This window comes from Dermacentor andersoni, chromosome 11 (assembly GCF_023375885.2).
Source record: "Dermacentor andersoni chromosome 11, qqDerAnde1_hic_scaffold, whole genome shotgun sequence".
NCBI classification, from domain to species: domain Eukaryota; kingdom Metazoa; phylum Arthropoda; class Arachnida; order Ixodida; family Ixodidae; genus Dermacentor; species Dermacentor andersoni.
In genome coordinates, this window is record NC_092824.1 from 97725866 (window position 1) to 97750006 (window position 24141).

At 50.1% G+C, this 24141-nt stretch overlaps 2 protein-coding genes across 2 annotated transcripts in view; one reads left to right on the forward strand and one right to left on the reverse strand.

Annotated features, from left to right (window-relative positions):
• The window catches only part of LOC126539132 (TBC1 domain family member 2B-like), a 176233-nt gene that overhangs the window by 67080 nt on the left and 85012 nt on the right, over positions 1–24141 (forward strand). The window lies entirely within an intron of this gene.
• The window catches only part of LOC126539134 (uncharacterized), a 131049-nt gene that overhangs the window by 28716 nt on the left and 78192 nt on the right, over positions 1–24141 (reverse strand). Inside the window, exon 2 of the mRNA XM_050185867.3 lies at positions 506–619. Within this exon, the coding sequence (XP_050041824.2) occupies positions 506–619 (114 nt within the window). The remainder of the gene's footprint in view (positions 1–505; positions 620–24141) is intronic.

Genomic DNA, 24141 nt, shown 5'->3' on the forward strand with positions numbered 1-24141 from the left:
ACCGATATGCAATGTCCAGCGAGTACATATTTCCACTGTTCCCGGCTTGCCTAATACACGTACACCCATTAAACGCGCACAATAAACGTTTGTGAAGCTAAGATCGGCAAGAGGGGACAAACGCTCATTGTTTGAAACCCCCACGCCGTCTTCTGCCGCTATGTCTGTCTTTCTTTTCTCTTTGTTGTCGCCCAGTTTTGCTCGACGAAAAAGCGGTTTCCAACAATGCTACTTTCAAGAGGTTACTAGTTATTAGTCAAACCGCAGCTTTTACTATTACTACTCTCTACTACTATTTTCCTATTTTACTACTCGCGAGTACGCCGTATCGGCATGTGGTCGGAAATCGGGCCACTCGCACCTTTCTTTACGAACTGACATGGAAGCGAAGTCGTCGTGGCTGCGTTCTCCTTGCGCTTTGAAGCATAGCTCACAGCCGGTGCTCACAGCCGTAGGCTTCGGTCTCGTGTTCCGTGAAGAAAAAAGAACAGTGCGAGGAACTCACGTGCTTCTCGTGGTGGTGGAAGCGCTCTTTGCTGTGCTTGTTGGACTTGTGCAGCTTGCGCCAGGTCTCGCTGCCTTCCAGCTCGCTGTGCGCCTTCTTCTCCGAGCGGTGCTTCTGCAGGTGAAAGAAAGACGATCGATCGGGTTGTTAAAAAAAAAAAAAAATCCACTGCACCTAGTTAAATGTAGCATGGAATGGGAGCCCGCACTCTTATAGACTTATGTAGCGCAGACTTCTGGTATGCGTGCTTTGATAAGTGGTTGAGGGAGCATCTGTCCAACGGAATGAAGTCGTGGCAGGCGAGGAGTCGGAGCCTGCGCAATTCTCACACACATATCAGGGACCTCTCTACGAGGGCTCTGTTTGGTTTTTCAATAGCTATTGTAATTTAGTTCTACGGACTACCTAAAGTTATGGCCGACACATAGTTCGAGCCGGCGTCTCTCACATTAGGCCATAACAAATTGCTTTGTCTTCGTGTAGACTGTCTGTCAACAACAGTTATTAACAAGTCTGTCTTTGGGTACACCCTTGGTTTATGCAATCTTGCAATTGGTCGTTTTCATAAAGTCTAGATACACTATGAGCGACAAAAAGTGAGCTCTTGAGTCTACGAGATCTCTGTTAGGTACTAAGGTAGTCCACATATTTCAGGCAGAGAAACGCTTAAAACCTTTCCATAGACCATCAAAGTGATTCGTTAAAAGGGCGGGTCCACTTTGCGCATTCAGAATTCACTGCGAAAGCTCCGCGCATGCGAAGTGCCTGTACACTATTACCAGGCTGCTCTGGTTTCAACTAAGCGCGAGTAACAAAAGCGACAAGGCGCAGACACGATGCAAGGCAGGCGCCATCCTTTATTACTATACGGTTGTTTTCTTTAGTGGAATCTAATTAACTCTCCTACACATAAGTGTTGTCAGTTCCGCAATGTCAAAAGGACATTTCCAGCAGTATGGCCGATGGATAGCTTCTACCAAGACAAAAGAATTGTATAAGTAAGCAAAACCTTTCTTACGTGACCCTGTTATCTCCATGACATCTTGCGGCTTTTCGTGTCATTTCGTTCATCTTTGCTCATGCAACTAGTACGTAGCTTGCCTAGGAGGGCGTAAAGGCATCAGAAAGGCTGATGTAGCAACTGTGCCCCAACCTCCCTTTGCCCGTTTACACGCATCTCAACTTTGGCTAAAGCAAAACAAAATTTGCACCGAGATCAGAAAAAGAAAAGCACGGTGACTAGATACCAGAAGTAAACAGATTTAGACTTAAAATATTTGCAGTGCAGATGGTTTACATATGAAATCATATGGAAATGAAATTTACCTGTATAACTTTGGACTGCAAACAAAAAAAAATTTGAAACAAAAGGCAAAATATGTATGGCACAACACACGTTTATGTATTCATAAGTGCACGCTTACGTATCCACGCATATGTATTCATAGCAAACCTTGTGCACCTCGCGCATGCCTGCGAGGCGATGTCATCACGTGATATATATGTGACGTAACGTCACGCGGGCTTCTGTCACCTAAGCCATCCAATCGGGCTCGATTTCTCTCCTCTCCGCACCTACGCTTCCTTCTCCACTCTTCTCTCCTCATCCTTAATCTTGTTACCCTCTCCACTTTATCGTGCGAGAACGCCGTCCGTCTGGAAGTAGACGAAAGAACGACCTATCGCTTAAAGAAAAAAAAAAGGGGGGGGGGGGGAATTTAGGCCTGGGATAACTTAACCGAAGCTACCGCACTATACTGCTTGCTGGAGTAACGCGATAAAATGTTGCGTCTCGCCGCTCGAACCTGTATCCCCATTGCTTTTTGCTACATTAGCCGGGTAAGTCTGCTCCGCGCTGGATTTTCATCTTTGCTCTTTGAAAGGGTTGCCGACGGGCACCTGGTGGTCCTGGCGTCAGCTGCGGCGTCGTGCCTCGAACAACTTCCAAATTGGAAAGAAAGAAAGAAAAAGAAAGAAAGAAGGAAAGAAAGAAAGAATGAAAGAAAGTTGAACTCTGAAAGCGTGCTAGACCCGAAAACGGAAACGTACCGCGGCGGATTTCGAAAAGTCAACACTGCCTGCCGGTCTCAGCACGCTGAGATACACCACATTTCGCTATCTGGCGTTTCTTTCTTTTTTATTTTTTGTCCTGTTGCTCGCGCGTGTACTCGGAAGTGGGAAAAAAAGAGGAAAACGAGACCGGCACACACACTGCTCAGAGAGGCGGCGTCGACAGCAGGCTTTAGCCGTTATACGCGCACGCGGACAGGCTCTACATGTCCCGCACGAAGCGACAGCGAGGGTCGATTGCTAATCCATGTTATCTCGTGAGCACACATCCGTCCCTCGCTGCTGTAGAAAATGAAACGAGAAAAAAAAAAAAAAGTCCGTGTTTGCGAAAGAGGCGCTGTATTTAGTCGCGTGTGCTCTTCATTCCACAGTTCTCGTTTCTTTATTTTTTTTTATTCCTCCCCTCCGCGCGTTTGTGTTTTTCCATTCAACGCGGGAGCTTGCTTCCCGACAACGAAAGAACTGGTCAGTCTCTCCCCGTCGCTCAGTTTTTTGCCGATGCGCGAACAAATTAAACGCGCGCTCCCGCGTACGGTAACACAGACAGATAGCGCGCTTTATCCCTAGTGGCCGTCTTTTTTGTATTTAAAACGTATACGCAACAGAACAAGGCGCGGTTATTCGCGCAAAGAGATACTATAGCGTCCGCCACAGATCTTCTCATTACCTCGACGCGGCCATGCACAACGGGTCTCGTGACGCACGCAGCCTTGGTCAAAAGGTGTGCGGAGGCTGCAAACGCGTATGAGCGGTTGTGCAGCTGTGAACGAGAGTGCTAATGAGGCTTCTGCAGCACTCCCCGCTTTCGTCAGTCGCGCGCGGTTATTACAATAACGGCTTCAACGTTTAACTTCCTAAATCTGCGCCGTCGTTATGACACCAGCCTTAGAGGGGTGTGGTGAGGTGTTGCGAGATGATGTAGCTCGATAGGGTTGTTATAGAAGGGAGATGTGGCTGTAGCGGGGGGAAAGTGCCGTGGCAGGGGCTTTCGGGTTACTTCAGGTCACCTGGAGCTCTTTAACGTATATCTAAGCCTAAGCACGGGAGCGCATTCTCTCTTCGTGGGGTTGCGGCCGACGCGTGGTCGGGATTCCGGCACGTTGCCTCGTCACGCTCGATGAGAGAACGTCATAGCCGCAGAGCCTCCACCGCGGATATAATGGCGACGTTAATTCGGACCACTTGCTAACGTCCGAATTATCGCTCCAACGCGTACGTCCATCGTGTCCCTCAATGGCGAGAAATACGACCGCAAACACTAGAATTCGAGTTCAAGCGTCATACACTGCTTGCCGATTTTGCGTATAGAGACCGGACAAAACGGAGTTCTACTTGAACCGAGGGATTACTACTTGGTACATACTCGTGTGGTCAGGTTGTAGCGTGTAACTGAAGAGCGATCCCCGCTGGAAAATTAATTTCACGTTCTTTCTGAAGTCGCTCATGAAGGTGCGAGTTTGGCTTCATATCGAGGGAGGAAGTATTACATACAGCTATGCTGTTGGGATAAGACATAGATGCAGTGCGGGCCCGTTTTGAGGAGGCATTTAGTGAGACTGTCTGGAACTGAAACAAAGCTTGTGCTGATTCCCTATCTTGTATTCTTAATTCTGCCCCAATCAAGCAGCTTGACTAACGGTTGCGGCCAGTGACGTTATATTCATAAACTCATGTCTGACTTGTCTTCCCCGCCAAGACGTCACGCGACCTCAAGAGCTTTCTTCGCGCGTGCTGTAGTTCAACACATGACCACAGGATGTCGCCACGAGCGGTGTTATTCTCGACTACATAACAGGTATATGCATTGACGTCATCGAGGCCACAATATTATCGTACAGTAAGTCACAGTGAAAAGATGTACTTTGTCTCGATCCGCTTATCTAAACAGCACTGCGAAGCTATGAAGAGGACAACACAGTGGCATGCGTGAAGCCACGTGAATACTTTCTATAGTTTCGGTATCGAGAAAATGCGCGCACGTTTATGATAAAAATTGGAGGACGCTTAAGCTTCGTTTTTAAGAGCAGCACGCGATAGGATTCAAAGATCAATGACATGCTTCTCACGCCTCCCGGCAACTGCAGCTTATGTAGCCTTAATGTTTACCGGGAAACGCTGGCGGCGAACGCTATGGACGAAGGCTATGTTTGCGATGTGTCTGGTAGAAACACAGCCTCTTGCGTGGGCCGATCCCGGAGGTAGTGCACAGCCGCGCCAAAAAAATTACACGGCTTTAAGGTTTCCGTTGTTTCGCTTTTTTAATATTTCAGTCTGCGAAGATTTAACATAAAAGACGTGCGCTGTCGGCGTCCTATTTCAAGACATTTGCTTGTGGGCTGTCATTCTCAAAAATCCGAGGAATAAATTTGTCAAGAACGTTAGACAAGGTATGAGCAACTTAGTGGTAGAATGGTTTGGCAACGTAACGCCCATATACCGCATGTCATATAGTAAGGCGCGGCGTGCACATGTGCCTAAATACATATGGGAATTATCGCTCACGGGCCGACACTGGACGCCGACACCGGATTTTCTGCGACACGGGGCTCTTAACGCTGTCGCGTTAGAACTCTACGAATTTTCGTATGCCAGCAGCCGCGGGTGCATACGGTAACCTTCGACGACCTCGCACCTGTTTCGAATTCCTGCCATGGAGTAAACAAGATACGGCGTTAAGCTGAGCTGTTTGACTTTCGATTAAGTGTTGTTACACGCCGTCAAAACAAAGAATAGCGGCCGTTTACGGAAAATACGAAACGACTGCACAGCGAAACGGCGCAGGCACTGTTTTCTGTCGCGGTCGACGAAACAGCGCTCCGACGCGGTTCACCGGCGATCGCTTGAAGCGCATCTGCCGGGGCCGCTCGTAATGCAATTAACCGATACGCAACGACGGCTCTTATATACTGCAACACGGAGCAGACGTTCGAGAGCGCGAGAGCGTCGTCTGCTGTTACGCTGGCTGGACTACTGCTGTCTGACGGGGTGGGAGACAAGCCGTTGTTTGATAACCGCAGTAGCGCATCGCGTCGCTCCGAAGATGGTCGCGACGGGGTGTGGACGTGATGTGTGCTTGACGTCTGATTCTATTAAGCTACGTAGACGTACCCGCGCTTTCTTAATATCGAACAGTTGCAGAAGGAAGAGTCAACTTTTGCTCCTCTACAGAGGGCACCAGCGACGAAAAGTGGTTCTTAAACCGATTCTGTGCTGCGAAAGCTTCTTCGGTTCACGAGTACGTTACAACATAGAACATTAGGTTGCGCTGTATTAGGAAAATAACCCTCAAACAATACCTCCACATGAAAGCCGCTCTTCCCGTCAGAGCTAGGTGACTGATAGGCCACCTACAAATTACCGCGCCAGCTCGCCGTGACGTCACTGGCTTTGACGACGTCGGTTTGGGCTTGCATGAATTCTTATCTGTAAATGTGTACCAGCGACTCCCCACCCTGGGTTGAGTTCCGAGAATCCTCCACCGCCTCCAGTATCTCCCCGGACAGAGACCGAGGGCCGAGGGAATTCCCTCCCCCGCTGCGCACTCTTCTGCCGCCAACCGATGCGTATTCCATTCACGGACGGGTCCCGACTCCGTATGTATACCAGTATACAAAGACGATCTATATCACATTCTAACGGAAGCAAAGAAAGCTTGACAAGCTTGGTGAATCTTTACTGCGCCACAGCCAGCAAGTACGAGAAATCACTGAAATCTGCGACACTACGAAGCGTACCGGCGCTTTGATGTTCAGTTTGTCTCTTATCATCACAGCCTGGTTACGCCCACTGCAGGGCAAAGGCCTCTCCCATACTTCAACAACCCCGGTCATGTACCTAATGAACCTCTACTCTCTAATCATCTACTAAACTTCTTAAAGCAAAATTTTAATAAAATCTAATAATTTAACGATTCCCTTTAGTGTACCTTTAGGCCGGCATTCACGCCGGCGACTAACAGAGGTTCGCGACTGGCGACTGAGAACTACTCATGGCGACCGATGTATTGACAACGGCGAGCGAGACCTTCCCGTCGCCACACCGAAATTTCTCGCGATTTCTCGCCGTTCACGTGCGCTCGTACAACAATGACCATGTAAGATAACCTTCACCGTATTCGGACGCCCTGCTCCTGCGTCGCTGATTGCTTCGGCAGCTTTAATTGGGGACTCCAATCACGGAGCTGAAGAATCGGCGAGCGAGTAATTTCACGAAATTTGTCGCTTTTCTACCAGAGTGACAATTTGCAACCAGCTTGGTCGAGCGACCTGTGCCAGTCGAAGGTGTAAATGCAGCCTTGTAGTTCGGCTGCCTGAAATATCTAGCTAAGATTGAGGAGTCCCGGCATAAAATTTAACTATATACAGGGTGAGCTAGACCGATCTCACGTAAACACCGCCCAGGGTTCTCGAGCCGCGAGAGACGCTCACGGATGCCGCTAGCCCTAGCATGCTTCAGGGTTACGCTATTATACACGCACGGATCGCTGGAGAAGAGCCCCCGGGATCGGCCACAGTATGCATAGCGCGACGCCGTGTTAATCGCAATGGTCGCGCCGCTGCGTGCTATCGCGCTGGAGCGGGAAACAGAGCCAAGCGAGGGGGCGTCAACGGTGCGTATACAACGGTCGTCCGCGACTGATCCCGCGCGAGGTTTCCCCTTCGCATGCAAATGGCGTCTTGATCAGACTCGTTCCCGAGGAAGCCTCGTCGCGCGTAACGTGGAGTGCGCTTCCTTGTAATTGCACGCACGGAGTGCATAATCCTCGCGAGAGAACGCTAACTAGGAAAGTTGCGCCGTCCTGGGGGGAGCTTCACAAACTTTTGGGTTCTTCCGCGCGCGCGCAGTCTCCTTGTTCGTAAGTGCATGCATACGAGTAACGATGCGTTTACAGATATAGATACCCGTGGTCTGCCGGTGCGCATATACCGTAAATCTTCGTTATGACGAAACCGCTTTATTCTAAGTTAACGCTGACCTCGAAGGTTTCAAACTTGTCGGGTATACCGAGAGGCATTATACCCGGCCTATTCGTTCGCACATGCATGCACACGAAGAAAGTGTTTGCAGAGATACTATACCAGATCCGCCGGAGCGTATACGGTAAGTCCTCGTTATAACGAAATAGAATTACTCGAAATCTCACTTGAAGTTTCACCTCGTTGAGGGCTTCATGTGCTCGTCTTTGCCGGGTTCTGAAAGCGCAGTATGCGGAATCTTTTTGCTCTAAATGCATGCATACACGAGTCGCTTTGCAGATAAAAATACGCGGTCGCGTTCTGCCGACGCGTACACACACACACACTATATATATAGGGACGCGCGAGGTAGAGGATGCAAAGAGCAGCGCATGTGCTGGGGGAAGCGCCCAGTAATCTCGGATCACGTTTACAACGTACTGAGCGCACATACTACCATCTAACCTCGTTTTAACGAAATATATGCTGTATATGCTGCGCGGTATGTTACAAACCTAAAAGTAAAAAAAAAAAAAAATAGCAGTTTTGAACGAAAGGCGAAGCATCGATTGCGATAGCAAATTAGTGGACAGCTATACGAAGTAAGAATAGCAGTTTTATCGGCCGTATAAACTTCATACTGTATAAATTAACAGGCGTCGTGTCACGTGCGCACAAGCAAACATGAACGCATCTCACTCGATGACCGCGGAAACTAGCTGTCAAAACGCTGGAGTGAGGAAGTGCGGCAGCAGCAGCAAGCGAATTGACCTTCGTGCTGCCTCTCGCATCAAAGCGAACTAAGCCGCTAAAACACAGCGCTCGGCGGACTCTTCCCGTCGCATATGGGTTTCAAGATACAGCCCGGAGTAGCGCGCCTACCCCCCCCCCCCCCCCGATACGTTGCGCGCGACGGAAGACGGCGCGCTTCCTCCGTACTTTCCTCCCTTGCGTGCGTGGGATTGAGCGGCGATCGCCGGCTCACGCCCGCACGTTTTCACTCGCACATACAGCATACAGCTCGCACTGACAATTCTATCGCCCTTTGGGTTTATACGGAACCTCACGACGACGCCGACGGCAGAAATGTGCCTGGAGTGTCCATATAATTGCTGTCGCAATAAATATAGTCGAGTTAAAGTGACCGGTATAATACCAGGAAGAAAAGAACGACACACCAAAGACGCCAAAGAAATGGTAGTAATTGAAGAAAAAAAAAAAATACACAACTACAGTCATATAATCACGTGCGTGAAGCCATGGGCGCATGTCTTGAGTGCGCTGTCCCGATCGAAACCGGCCAGCCCGTTCTTCCGTGCAGTTCGAGACAGGCGAACGAAAACGAGCAGGCATCAAACAAGCAACAAACAATAAAATCGTTGCCAGTCAACGTTATGTGTGTGCGTCGTCCTTTTCTTAGCACTTCGTCTAGCACCGGGCGCGCCAGAAATGCGAGGTAACAAATAGCAAGGGAGCACAAAATCGCGATGGGACGACCAAGTATATACGATCGAGGAAGGACACGAGGGCAAACAGAGCCAAGTCATTTCCCGAAGGGACAACGCACCCCCCCCTTGCGTCTTCTCCCGGAGCGCTTCCCCCCGGAACTTGACACACGCTCGTCGTCTCCCGAGACTGGCACACTGTTGGTGTTTATAACTCAAGGGGGGGACGCGCGCACACAACGGAACACCGGATGAGATTTGCTTTTACCGTATACACTGCAGCGCACAGAGCATGTAGGAAAGTGGGGGCGGAAGGCTGTAGAATATGTAGTGTACGGCCAAAGCAAATCTCATCCATACTATATAAGGGAAAGTTGACGCAGGGCTCTGAGTACGCGCGCGCCGCGTTAAACGAGACAGCGAGCGTTCTGCCGCTCTATAGATTGGTGCGTGTCGCGCTAAATTTGGCTTCCTTCGCTTCCGTTTAGCTCTGTGCAGACGAGATTGCTCGAGCGAGAACGCTGGCGAGTGCGGTAAAAACTTGTTTGGTCGAGTCTCTTTGTGCGACTGATTGGTGCGCGAAGACTGCACCGCGGATGGCACGAAGCCATTCCGACCGTATCCTGCGTTCCCTCTTCCTGGAAAAGGCTGCGCTGTGTGTGTACAGTTGGCTACAAAAGTGTGTCGGACATGAGATCTGCGACAAAAAAGAAAGGAAACTGAATTTCCGAGAAGCCTTGCCGCATGGCCTCGCATTCAGTGGTTCAGTCGGTACTAGCTTTTGCGACCTACGTATAGTGACGCGTTGAATTAGTTAATTAATTCTGATAAATTATTTGGACTGTAAAGTGCCGAAACCATCTCGTGATTACGAGGCACGCCGTAGTGGGGGGACTCCGGATTAATCCCGAGTTCTTTAACGCGTGCGCCTAAGTAGACGAGCGTTTTCGCATTTTGCCTCCGTAGAAATGTGGCCGTCGCTACGTGGATCGAACCGGCGACCTCGAGCTCAACAGCGCAGCGCCATTTGACGCATTAAGTTGGAAGCGTCGTGCCTTAAAGAGTGCAAAAGTTCACGTTCGTAGTGGAAATCGCGTCCTGTAAACTCCTGCGACCGTCTGTACGTTCGCGTCGTGACGTACATCACCTCAGAACTTTCGCGATAAATCGCGGATGCCATTATTACTGAACAGTATTTTATAAATAAAATTTTAATGAGTGACTCAGTAATGTATTTTTTTTTATATTTCCTGAATTGAATTCGGCCGTTGCTGAAAGCGTAACCTTCTGCAATAAATTATTTGCCTTGCACAGGTGACGAGAAATACCGTATATATGACTCGTGTAAGGGCCGCAGTTTTTCTTTTTTTAGTTTTGTCGAGGTGCGGCCCTTACACGGGACTGAACCATTTAGTCACAATGGTGCCGGCGCAACCTTCACTTATGCACACCTCGGATTCCCGGATGTATTACTGCACGCGACTGCTTTTTCGTTGGAAGTTTCTTTTTCCCAAATTTTGGCTGCTAAGTTGGGGGCGCGGCTCTTACACGAGTCAATACGGTAAGCTGCCAAAGTCTGCGGCAAAACGCATCGATGTTCCAATTGATGTGTTTCCGCATTGTGGAATGACCTGTGCTACCGAAAAATGTCAACTGGAACCGCAATGCAATCTATCACGGATACATTTTGAGTACGCGTACAGCTCGTGCTGCGCACAAAGTTTCCAAAAAAAAGAGAAAAAATTACGCCTTGAGTGCTAGCTGAACTCAGCTCTGCACTTACGACGTGCCTTGTCAAGTAATTCATTAGAAATTACTAGTGAAATGTTATTGCTTATTGCAGATCACCGCGCAAATTCTAATCTCCAGTCCTTCAGCCAAGGTTGAGCAGTAAAAATGGTATACCCAATCTCGAATCTCCTATTTTTAACAATCTGGGACAGTGGTCGCAGAAACCGAGCGGTTTAATCTATCTCACTCCACGGAGAATCGATTTTGCTCAGAGAAATGTGACGTCTGGAACGGCGAGCTCGTTAATTTATTGCGTGTACCCTGCCGCGCTCGGATCTAAATGCGAGACATGTTGACAGCAGCCCATATGTCACCATTCACTAACCGCACAGGCATTGTCTCGAGGCTATGCAATCCGAACACTGTCTCAGTTACTCGCCTAACGATCTTAAAGGGAAAGCGCGTGCTCAATCTGCGTCAGTTAAGTTAAATCGAACAGTTCCTTGTTGACTTTGACCATTGGGAGTGGTTTTCCGCCCGCTTACTGTACTGTCGGGACTCGCTTTGAGACGCACGAAAAAAAAAAAAAAAGCACGATCGGGTTTGCAACAGTGCTTGCGTCGCAAGCCAAAACATTGCGTGGTATAGTCTGCGTCTGCAATCGTGCGAGCGACTACTGTTTGCGAATTCTCTTGGGCTATTTCGGGCCGCGAGAGCGTCGTAAGTAAACACGGACGCACAAACACGCACGCACACGGCACACGCGGACACACGACGAACGGCTAGAGTTTTCGTGAAGGCTAAAGCCAACGTATATAATCTAACCAGCCCCAAGGATCCTTGCGTTTGCTTGCTGTATACGCTAATACTGTAACTCTTTAAAAGCGAGACAGCGCCAGTCGTTTGGAAGACGCCGACGAACGGGATTGTTTGCGCCATCCTCTCCAAACCCCCTCCCCTTTTTTTTCTCCCGCTGCAACGTTAAGCCTAGCGAGAAGGAAAAAAAAATATAAACTAACCCGCGAATAGACCCCGCTACAGCAGGACGTCGCGGCCGTTTTTAACGGAGTGCTACGCAGTTTCTGCAACTATCGTTCGCGCATATATGCGTAAAATGACAAGTCGGAAGAGGAGAGAGAGAGAACAAAAAAGAAAACGCGACAGGTTCTTCAGAGACGGCGCGCGTTCCCGCATGCAGCTTGACCGTACATCGCAACACGTAGCGACTAGCCACAAGGTGTAGTTGGATACCTATATACATACACTTATATACACAGTTTCGAACACGGAAGAAGCAAATAAACTAGCGCTATACGTTATGCAGCCAACCTTGGCAAGCGAACCGTCCGTAAAGTCATTCCCTTCGATTTTTCCCTCGCAGTGTCTGTCCAACACGTCACCTCTTGAGGCTTCAGCGTGTTGGCCGAGAATGTTCGGTTCCCCGTTGTTTTTAGTCGACGTGCGCTTGTTCCGCTTGCCCTCCGCCTGCAGAGGAGGGAGCACTAAAACATAACGCGCGCTCTGGCATGACGACGACGTGCTGGGCCGACTCGTTTGGCTTTAATCGCGCTGCGCAATGATCCCCCCTGAGTCCCTTCCCTCCTTTATGGTTTCCAAATCTGTTGCTCCTCAAAGAAGCACCCCATTCACGGTGCCGGACGTTTGGAAAGGGTTTTTTCAGCTGTTGCAAGGTCAGTTAGTGGGATTACATTCGGTTGGTTTTGCGCTTCGAAACACACTTGACGTTGAAGAGTTCAGAGACATTTCCTGCGCAACAAAAAGCTCGCGAGAACACACCGACATCCGTGACAACATCGCACGCACAGTGTTCAGCAGTTGAAACGCGATACCCGCAGCGCCTGGCTGCCGGCCCTTTCTTGCACCACCGGCGCGGCCACTGGGGGATGCATCGAGCTGGCACATTCTTGTGTCACGTGAAAGCGAGAGTCTTTGTCATGCACTGCGACTGCACTGAGCACACCCCGCGATCACCCACAGTGCTTACCGGTGGCACAAAAAGCGCCGACCGCAATGCGGTCTGAGTATCGTACATTATACGTACAGGCACTGCGATTCCGGCGCGATTAAAAAAGACGAAAAGAAGAAAGGCTCCCCCCCCCGCTATCTAGAGGCTTTTCTCCACCAATAAATCCAAGCAGAGTCTCTAAGTAAATCTGCACGTAGTCTTGAGAGAACGGTCTGGCCAATCCGAAGTTTCCTGAACTTTTCACTGCTGCATGCTCTTTGGTTTCCCTAGAAGAAGTAGGCCGCGATAGGCGTTATACTATTTCGTACTTAAAAGCGCTATCCCTGCCGCCTTCTTTAAAGGTACCACGCAAAATCTTGAATACCCGCGGCTGCATTTGGGGCGTCAGTGTAGGCAACGGCGGTCGTGTAGATTCCGCCCGTATGATGACGATGATCATCGCCATGTCGTCGTCAAGCTGGCGAAAATTAAAAATATATTTCCTAAAAAAAAAAAAGAAAAGAAAGTAGCAGAAAAGAAAGGCCGCGAGCGCACAGAGGCGCGCATGCTGGCACAGTACATAAGCCAAGCAACTAAACATGCATGCACAAGGAAACACGAGCGTCTCAACTTGCAGATTTACTACGCGTGGAGATACTCCGCGTGGCTCGTTAACAGCGCCGCGTGGTGGAGAGGGCCGAAACGACTATAGCACACAGCCGGCAGCTCCTCCCGATTAACCGAAGAATAAAACGCCGGAACGTCACGTGCCGTTGTATAGAAAAGATGGAAAAGAAACGCGCCAAGCAGTCAGCAACGCGCGCACAGGGAGGATGCTCGCTGGGCGCGGCCGTACTGCTATACGTTGCACGCATAAGGCATCCCCCCCCCCCCTACCGACTCCTTTCCTTTATGAGCGCTGGCTGCGGCGATCAGCCTTTATAGCGGCCATGCCGCAACCGCGCCGTCGGGCTAAGCGGCCCGTCCCATTATCGTTATACCCGCGGCAGCGTAGAACACTCACGAGGTCTCAGCGCCTGCAAGCACGCACGCATAGAACACGCGCCCAAAAACACGTGCACACGTACACACGTACACGCACACACACGCACTTACGCGCACAGACATCAGTGTATGCTCGCTCCATATCTGCAACACGCATTGAGGCAAAAGCGAGTGGGAGCTAGCGCGAAGAGGAGTTTTCAACCAAGAGCAGCCTAACAAGACGGTAGAAAAGTGTTAAAAAATAAAATGCTAATGGGCAAAGAGACTGGCGCGCTTATCTCGGGGCTCCTTCCTTCCTGCGTCGCCGCCCGCTTCCCCTCAGCGCTGTTTCCTTCCTTATTGTCCAGTCTCTCGTCCTCAACGTCGCTTAACGAACGCGGCTCAAAAGGGGCAGTCACAATAAAACTTAGAAAGAAAAAAAAGAAGCAGGGGGACTGGGGCACACAAAAACACACAACGTACGCTGAGACACCCAAGAACGGAATCGAGCGGGAAGCCGTTGCCCCATAGACAACGTGCTTCCCTCGTAAGCATGGAAGCCGCGCGCCCGCGCAAACGTCGTCATCGTGTGTAGCCGCGGCAACCACACCTCACAGGGAAACCAGGCCAGCTCCCGAAGCTGCGCGACTGAGAGAAGTGCCTACCCGACGGCGAGAGCCCTTAATGAGCACCGGCAGGGATTTGGGGACGAAGGGGGAAAAAGAAGGGTCGCGCGCCTCTTCTATACCGAGGGAAAGGTGGTCCCTTGCATTATCTGAAGAGAGATAGACTCGGGACAATCGAGGAACGGAGGCCTCGAGACGGTTGCGGGTAGGGAAGGAGAGCGAGTTTGGGGAGAATGGGAAATTGGAGGAGCTGAAAGGGGGTGGCCGCGGATCAAGCGATGTAACTACTGGCCAAAGGCGAGTGGGAAACACGGATAAGAGCGGAAGAAGGTATATATATACATATATACAGTGGTCTTCGTGAGCACCTCTTGGGGCCTTGGTCAAAGTTTCGCGGGAGAAAAAGAAGGAAAGAAGGGCTGGGGAAAGGAGGTAATGAGCTTTTCTGGGTCGGACGACCTGAAGGCTTTGAAAAGAAAAGTATTTTTAGGAGGTAGTGGAACGAACTGGAAAAGGGGCATGGGACAGAGCTTAAGTGAGTATGGGATTGGAAGAGAGTCACCATGGTTTTAGGGGAGAAGGCAAAGGGACGGTGCGCAGTGTCGTTTGTATCGAGCGCCCACCGTTAAAAGAGGATACAGGACGCGCAGGAAATTTTAAGTCCCTTCCACTCCTATCCCCCCGCGTTTTCCTTATGCTACAGAAGCGGGAAGCTCCGCACTCTCTGGTATAAGTAGGGAAAACAGGATATTGGGGAAAATTGTTCGAAGGGAGCGCTGTAACCTTCGCGGTTCAACGGTCCAGAGTTCCTACTTTATCGGACTAGGTCTAGTGGCTCGAATTTTGCTGCTGCTGTCTTCGCCATCCTTAAGGTGGCGGAAAACATCGGAAACGAGATTTGGGGAGTCGGGAATAACGCTAGCATACTGGAAGAAAATTAGGAAAGCGGGGACGTTAGGAAGGTTCACGGTCTTGTGAACTGTATGTACTGTACTGTTATGTTAATCCTGGTTCGACCTCATCTCACGCAGGTTCTATGGCGGTTGATAAATCGGGATAGCCGGTAGCCTACCTTATCCTTTTTTTTTTATGCTTAAAGCAAATGAAAATCACCGTTTGGACTGCGTTCTGTATTTACGAATTCGTGTGGCTTAGCGTAGAAAGCGCTGGAAAACAATATTTTCCCATTCGGGATGCGGGAAGTATAGAGAGCGGTTTACGGTGCCTAAGTGCTGAGTATCTACACTCATGCACACAAGATACAATTTCACATTCTCGAGAAAGTTGGTTTGCCTTGACCTCGACTAGCGGAGTCCTTGTGGCGCTCGATGAAACGCTTAAACTGTGTTCTGCATTTACTGAACTTTCTGTGCGTCCTTGCATTCAGATAGCATTGAAAACATGACCTTTGTATGCCGGAGTGTGATGTTAGAGGACAGGATGGAGAATTTCGGGATGCAGGGAGTGGTTTAGGGAACGACGCGTCGGGGTAGATGGGGGAGTGCGGCTCGATAATTCCGAGCGCTCAGCAGCTACTACTGCACGCACCACACGATGTCTCTTTTCGGCTGGACAATAGACTCGTTTATGGACAATAGAGTGTTTTACCGTGGCTTGACCTTGTATAGCGCACTTTATGGATGGGGCGCCGTTTCTCTCCCATTTTGCGGGATGCGACCGTTTACCACTCGCGAAGTACAGCTACCGTTTTCTCTGTGCTTGCGCAAGGCGTGCTTGCAGTACAACGTGATGTTGTTAAGCCCGGCGACAGAAGTGGTGCGGCGTATGTGAGAGCAAGCAGCGTTTGCAACACGATGACTGCGCGAACAGGACGCAAACAGAAAGCAAAAGAAAAAGAAATGCCGAGACGACGTATATGTCGAGCATGGGTGCGCAGGGCCCAAGGCCGCGGCCATTAAGGTTGCCATGGTGACGAGTCCCTTTCGAGATGGAAGAGGTCGAGCACCAGACAGACGCGCGCTTTGGAAGAGCCAAGCAGACGACGAAAAAAAGAATACTTGCTCCGAACGACTTGAGAAAAGGGATCGGTGCTCGAAAAAAGAATATCAGCGAGAATCATAGGTGACAAAAAAAAAACAAAAAAGAGGGGGGAGCAGTGAGCGACGGAGAAGGGAAAATGACATGGTAGTGGGGTAAATGAAAGAAAAAAAAGTGGAAGGGAAAAAAAGGCTTTGAGGAGCAGGGATACGTTCCAGACTTTGATCGATTTGCGATCCTCGACAGCGACGAGAGCACAGCGTTTTGGCAAGGCTAGGACTGAAGTGTGATTTGCGATTTGTGTGTCAGTGTATGCACAGAACGCCAGGAGAAGCCACCGCAGTTGTGCAACGGCATTTTCGTGTGTGCTTTAGTTGTGTACGTCCGTTCGCCATGTACGGGGATGCGATATGGAGCCAGGTGGCGCTAAGTAGTTTCCGGAAGCGCGTTGTGGGGATGCCTCTAGGCTGGCGCAGTATAGAAATACAGCTAGGCCACCATCGCGTTGGGCATGCATGGCTGGCAAGGGGCGACGAAGACGGTTTTGCTTCTCTTTTGCTGCCTGGAAGATTGAAACGACGCTTGAAAAAGTACCATGGCTTCAGGGGCGAGCATTGACTTCCTGATCGAATTGAAGGTTTGCATCGTGAGCCGACCCGGTTACGTGCACTGTACAGTACTTAAATAGGCATACCCACGAGGCGATGTAGCATACAGATAACGAAACAGACAAACGCAAATTACATGCGTCAATCTTCTGACATCTCTGACGGTAGCACCAGAGAGTAGTTTTTATTTTTGTATAAGTCATGTATGCGTAGTTGTTTCCAACTACAGCAAGATTCTGCGAACGTGAACAACTATTGTGAATTGTTACATATATACCAGCATATTGTTAAAAATTATCAATATGCAAAGTCACAGGTTTGTTTGAAGACATAGTTCTCCGCCTTTTCAACTGTCTCACGATACAACGCCTGATCAATCATTCTTACGTTCTGTAATTTAATCACGCAACTGCTTGCCTGATCACGTCACTGAACGTAATCCCCGCCGCCCCTCCAAAAAAATTGACTTTCTCAATGAGACAAGTAATCTCCGATTCGGGAGCGATGTTAGAGAAAAGGTCACCTGATATCTTTCTATTCATTATGTTGTTTGGATAAACAGATTTGTATTTTCTATTCCGTTCTCTCTTTCACTTTCTCTGTTGCTTTACTGCGTCAGAGCTTGTTTATCTGAAGTATCAATTTACGCATTAGCTCACTGATGAATGAATATTTTCGAACATTGTCCCTCCTATATCTAATACACCGCAAGGAGCCTTTAAGGGTGTGATGAATGATGACGATGATGCTGTACTGTCCATTATTTCCGATCTGGCTAAACCGCCACATTTGCAGTTGCAGCTCCCGTATAGGCACTAACGTCACAGTTCCCTCGAGTCAATTTTTTTTTTTTTTTTTGTAGGCAACTCCGTGGTATCGTGAAAGCTCGGTAATAATCAGCGTCGTCACTTACAGCCACGTTTACGGTGTGTACGCGGAACGGCGCCGCTCTCCCGCGCACACAATTCGCCGCCGCTGGTTCGGCATCGATCGCAAACACATACATGCACGCGCTGGCTCGCAGAGGCAGTAACAGAGCCGGCGGTGGCGGGCGGCCACGGTAATAGCCTTAGCGTATCGCAAGATTTATCGGACGCCCCATCTGCCCAGGCGGTGCCCGTACCACGACCGGGCCAGTTTTAATGCGAGCGCCGATGCCTCCCTCCCTAAGAGCCGTGAATCAATCGCCCTAATTAACAGGCGGAGGCGCTCGGCGCGGGCGTTCGATTAATCCGACCTAACCCTTTGCCCCTCGCCCCCCAAACTATATAACCACGCGTGCTACACCACGCCCCTGTTTTCTGCAGGTCAACTGATCCGGAATAACGCGCGGGTCCACGTCGCACGCGTTAGGGCTGCGGCATGAATGCAGATTAATGGAGCTCGCACGGGCTCCGTTAACTCGTATAGCGGCCAATAGCAAGAAAGTTGCGCTCATACGCGGGTGTGAAGTCAAGCACGTCGGCGGCCGTGTGTGTCCGTGCGCCGACCTTCGTACGACTCAAAATCCACAAAGGAAAACGCACACTAGAGCAGATGTAGTACGAGCCATTGAGTTTCCTACAAGAATTACTAGAGGGAACTCTGGCGCTAGTGTCTACGGGAGCTGCAATGGCAGCGGTTGTCCCAGCATGGGAATTATGGGAAGTACATGGATTTGCCGAAACTTCGTTCTTTTGGCTTCAAACGGCTTTGTGACTTTGTAAACTCCTCATTTTCAACAGTATATTGCGCAATAAATAATTAAATAAACATCATTAAAATTTCCCGACGGCAAGATTCGAACACAGGGACTCTAGCACAGAAGCCTGATATTGAAACCATTAAGCCACGGACGCATGTATCGACAAGCGAATGAAACGCCCTTATGAATTTATCGCGGGCGTGCCAGTGCCTTGAGACGCTTGGCGCGTTTCGATTTGGCCACCTGGACAAGCTCAACCGTTGCAATTAATAGCAATTGTACGCGTTCCCGTCGTCTTCTGCACTTCGAAGAATATAGATTGCGTCGAAATATACGACAATAAGATCTATATAGCGTGATATACAAAGCCGCAAGAACCTTTGAATCCACAAGCACGAAGATCAGACAAATCCATGTACTTCCCATCCAGTGCCTCCTTTACTAGATGCCAGCCGCGTTGTCCGTAAACTCGCTTCCTGGCCCTCTCCCTTTTCTCTCCTCCGCGAAAAGGCAACGAGCGCCGCTTGTGGCGGACGTCTGCAACCTAGATCACGTGCTGCGCCCTCTGAGATTACCATGGCGTCTTTTGCCATCTCGGAGGTCCGCGATAACGCTCGCTAACAGACGCCCGCGCATATAAAGCGCCGGCGGAGCATTCAGCCGCCGCTGCCACATCCGCCGGAAGTTGAAAAGGCAACGAGCGCCGCCACACGGAATTTATGCTGAACTAACTTCAACAAAGGGAACCGCCGCCGCAATGGGAAAGCGAGCAACGCGGCTGGCATCTAGTAAAGGAGGCATTGTCCCATCATTCCCATGGTAGGACAACGACTGCAGCGCCAGAGTTCCCTCTAGTAATTTTTGTAGGAAACTCTATGGTACGAGCAGAGAAGCAGACGAACGCAGGAACAGACTGAACAGCTGGGCTCCGCTACAGTGCCACAACCGGCCATGATCGCCATAACCACAAAACACTGCTTGAATTCATACACAACATAAGCTTTAGAGCATACTTATAGTATGCACTGAACATTATGCGTCGTTAGGGTAAGTCTTCATCGCAACAAAAGAAGAAAGGAAGTCAGACAGACGAACACGGGAACAGACGATGAACAGACAAAAGCACGAAAAACACACATCTGACCTCGAAAAACCATAGCCTCGATGATCCTGCAGAAGTGGACCGATCCCCAACAGGACGGTCTCTTGTGGTGCTTCGCTATTTTGTTGTTCACGGGCGTGAGCTTGCGGCACGGATGCGGACTAATGGCTTTCGCAAAGTGAGGCCGTCACCGAAAAAAAAAAAAAAAAAAGAAAGGAACCTCGTACACGTAGTCGCATATACGTATACCACACGTGTGCAAACGCAAACAGGGTCACCGCAAACATACGTTTACGCAGACTGGCTCACAGCGTTGCTCACTTGCTAGGCAGAAAACACCGAGAACGGTTGGGAAGGGGGGGGGGGGGGGGGGGCGGACAGCATGCACTATTGACTGAGAGCCGTGTCATGTCGTAAACAGCACGCCCAAGTCTTTTTTTCTTTTTTGCTCGACGCTATACCCACCGACATCACGGTTGCGCACCTGTCACCGTGTGGTGTGCGAGAAAGAGTGTCTGCGTGTTTTCGTGCATGCGTTATGCGTACACATATGACGCCCCGCACGAGAACGGCACTCTTTCGTAATGACGCAACGCCCCCCAGAGGCACGATGCATATTGAAGCCGCGCGGCCGGGAATTATACGAGCGTGTCCGAGTTGCCGAAAACCGTGCAACGTTGCAGAACGCTTGCGGAGGTTACGCGACGCGTGCGGAGTTTGCGGCAACTGCGCATTAGAAATAACTGTCAAGCTCAACTGTCCGTCAGCTATACGAAATGACGCACGTTAGTTGTCGAAGCGCCATGACGTCACGCGGCGCGTGCGATGTTTTTCTGCGTTTCTTCCGCTCACTCTGAACACTCGACCCATCCTCTCAGCAAAGCCCACCTCACCGCACATACCTATAGAGCGCTTCACGTGGTACGAGTGTTCACTTCAATGGATATTGAAATCAAATTTGATGATACATTGGACTGCCCGTTCCAAGCGCTCTTACAGTGTTTGAAAAGGTCGTGTAAAGCAGCCGTTATAAGCTTTCGTGCGCGCATAAACAGACTCCACTTGCAACGATGAAACCAAACTATCCTTACTAGACCCGATTGCTCTCGTAACACAGCTTTAACGATGTATCTCACGAGTTGCCTATGGCTAGCAATGCTAGGGCGTTCCGAGACGCTCAGTCGAATAAACTTGATTTTCACTTAGTTTTGAATTAAACTTGATGTGCCCTGAGCGTGCCTTGGAGTGACGCCAAATACACTTCTTTCTACGAAGCCAATAGATTGCCCGTAGACAGCATATTGATTTACGGTAAATCCGAGCTTCCGTCCACGCAAGGTCAACAAACTATAAAAAGCCGAAAGGAAATGTCTACCGAGAACACGAATCTGTCTGCCAGTGGTCTACAGATGACTAAGCCTCAAATGACGGCAGCGCCCACCGGCACCACCGCCTTTCTTCCGGCTGTGGGACGCCAAGCGCTCCCTCGATAGCAGTGCACGGTATTAATCGATGCACCGCAGTCCTCCGAAAAGTAACGGGTAGGCTTCCCAGGACACACCCCTTCCCGGTGCGAGCGCCTTGTTATGGCTATGGCTATGGCTTCGGTGAAACCCGCACCGAAGAATTATGTGCCATCGCCCGCCAGCTTCTGCCGCGCATTAAATCGACACTAGACCGCTCGGGCCCGGTGCTTCTCTAATTAGGAGTAATATCCCGGCGCTCTTAACGCGTACCACCTATGCTCATACGCTTGGTCGAACACGACGCGTGAGCGCCGGTTTGGAAATTAAGACCTATAGGACTTTTGCATTAGAACGAGTGGACACGGCGTAGGGACATAATATGGCCTGTAGGAGCAGCGCTAGAAAAAATTAAAATGCGATCGCGCTGCCTTGCATTTGAATAGCAGGGGGCGATGGTAACTGTTCTATATACGTACGTATGTGTGCATATCTCTCTTGCACAACGCTAAGTGTGTAAGAGCTGTGCCGGAATAATTAACCATTATTTTCCAATGCTATATTCCTAAGGAATGGAATCGAGCGAAATAAGTCTAGATTATACCGGCACAGACGCCTAATTTGGCATGTTTTTCCTTGACGCTGCGCAGTGTTTGTAGCTCTGGCGAACAAACTGAATTGGGACCGAGATGGCTAGAACGGCCGTGCCACAGAGCGATAAAAAAAAAGTAACGGCTACTCTCGCGTAAGCAGTGTTAACCTCGACGCCGCGCTGTTTCCTTCTAGACGAGTACGAGGACTGTCTTTCTCGGCGCACTACAACGCGGCTAATGATAATGTTGGCCGTGACGTCAACAGTTGATGATAATGGCGACGATGACAGTGGTGTCGATTATGGTCTCGCGACCACATAAGGAAGAAAGTAACTTCCTTCATGGATACGACTGTGGCGGCGGCAGCGAGTTGACATGGCGCAAAGGCACTTTAAATAACGAGCACCAGTACCCCCCGACATTAATGGTGGCTGTGCATGGCGCCGCACAGAATGTAGGTTCGGGAATCTTTTTTAAAATAGAAGGCACGGCTAGTGGCTTGTAAATGTACACGCTTATACGATACTTCATCGTTTTATTGTTAATTTCAGCCATCTAACGCGTTTTCTTTTTTTTAGTGTGATGGCATTACACGCACTGGTTCACCACATAATTCAATTTGCGCTACAGTTTTACAAAAATGCACTCCAAGGTAGACCTTCCTCGGGAATCCGGGAGATGTCATCTCGGTCGTGCTCCACGTGTGAGCACCTGCTGCTAGTAGTTAAAAATGCACGCATCTTTCTCTTTGTAGCGTTATCGGATTTTCGAAACGATAACGCTACATAACACGCGCAAGAAAAATATATGCGTAGCTCTGCTATCGCAAACACCAGAGACCAGCGGAGCTGGGGGAAAGGCCAGTAAAGTGCCAAACCGCACACTTAGTCTAACTTTTGATGGTGGGCTTCCCCCATCTCCGCTGGTCTCTGGCGTTCGCGATAGCAGAGCCGGGCATATTTTTTATTTTTTTTTTTGCACTGCGAGAAAGAAGACTGCCGAAGCGAGCGCGCGGGTTTTTATCAGAGAGTCAATGACGTCACACCACCTGTGTCCCCGCCGCGCCGCTCCTTCTCCCTCGCTAGGCTCCACCCACCCTCGACGCGTCACTATGCTGCGCGATGCTATTTCTATACTCTGCTTTCACTCTCAGCTCTCTCGCCCAGTTCGACGAAGCTGCGGACGCGCCGTTTCTGTTCCCCCGCTAGGCTCCACCCTCGCCGCGTCGCTATGCTATTCTTATACTCTGCGTTCCCTCTTTCTCAGCTCTCTCTCCCTCTCTCTCTCTCTCTCTGCCAGCTCGGCGAAGCTGCGGACGTCAAGAGAAATCCAGCGAGGTTCTAAGAGCTCCACTGTAAAAGAGGCTAATCCTACAGCTCGGACCCGCCGTGGTTCCTTATTAACTATGGTGTTGGGCTACTAAGCACGAGGTCGCGGGATCAAATCCCGGCCACGGCGGCCGCACTTCGATGCGGGCGAAATGGAAAAAAACCATGTACTCAGATTTTAGTGCACGTTAAAGAACCCCAGGTGGTCCAAATTAATCTGGAGTCCCCCAGTACGGTGTGCCTCATAATTGGATAGTGGTGGCACGTAAAACCCCATAATTTTGATCCTAGAGCTCGCGAAGCACTGCACAAACTGTGGCCATAGCTGCGACATCACCTCCGAAATCTTCACCGCAGCGCGTTGCTCCGTATCGGAGATCTTGGGGGCCCGCGCGTGCTTGGGGGTAAGCCGCGCTGATCTTGCTAGATGTCACGGTGATGTTCCGATCGATAACGTTGCTGTATGGGCTCCCTTTAGAAGCCAGAGTTGCGAGAGGCTAAGAAGCCATGGCGTCAGAAGGTAGTGAAGAGGTGATGCCATTCGCGAAGTTGTGCAGTTCGCTAAAAATGCTAAACTATTCCATGGAACCCAATATGGAGCTGCTACAGGAATGCCCGATGTACACACTCTAGTCGTCGAACGGTGTCCGTACGCTTTGTGCGAAAGGAATGCGTTCGCGCGACAAACACAGCTATAGCCTTCGCGCCGTTGGCGGGGAAGGGTCCCCCAGGGTTATACGGCGAGCTGCGAAGTGACCCATTACTTGCGGTAATTGCCACCTCGGACTCCCCTACTGTTTGTGTGTGCGCGTGCGTGCGTTTGACCCCGCAGTCCAGGGACTAGCGCGCGCTGTGGGGAATTTATCGCTACGAGCCATTGAGCAGAGTCCCAGCGATCCGATGGCCCGTCATTTAGGTTCGCGCGAGCGAGCAAGGGCGGGAAAGGGATTACGGAGGAAGCCCTAACAGTAACGCGGCCGACATAAGACACCGAAGCTATATAATAGCGAGGCAGTTTGGCGTGAGACCCGCACCGCACGTCCTATATAGGAACAGAATGAACTGCTGACCCACTATAGTACG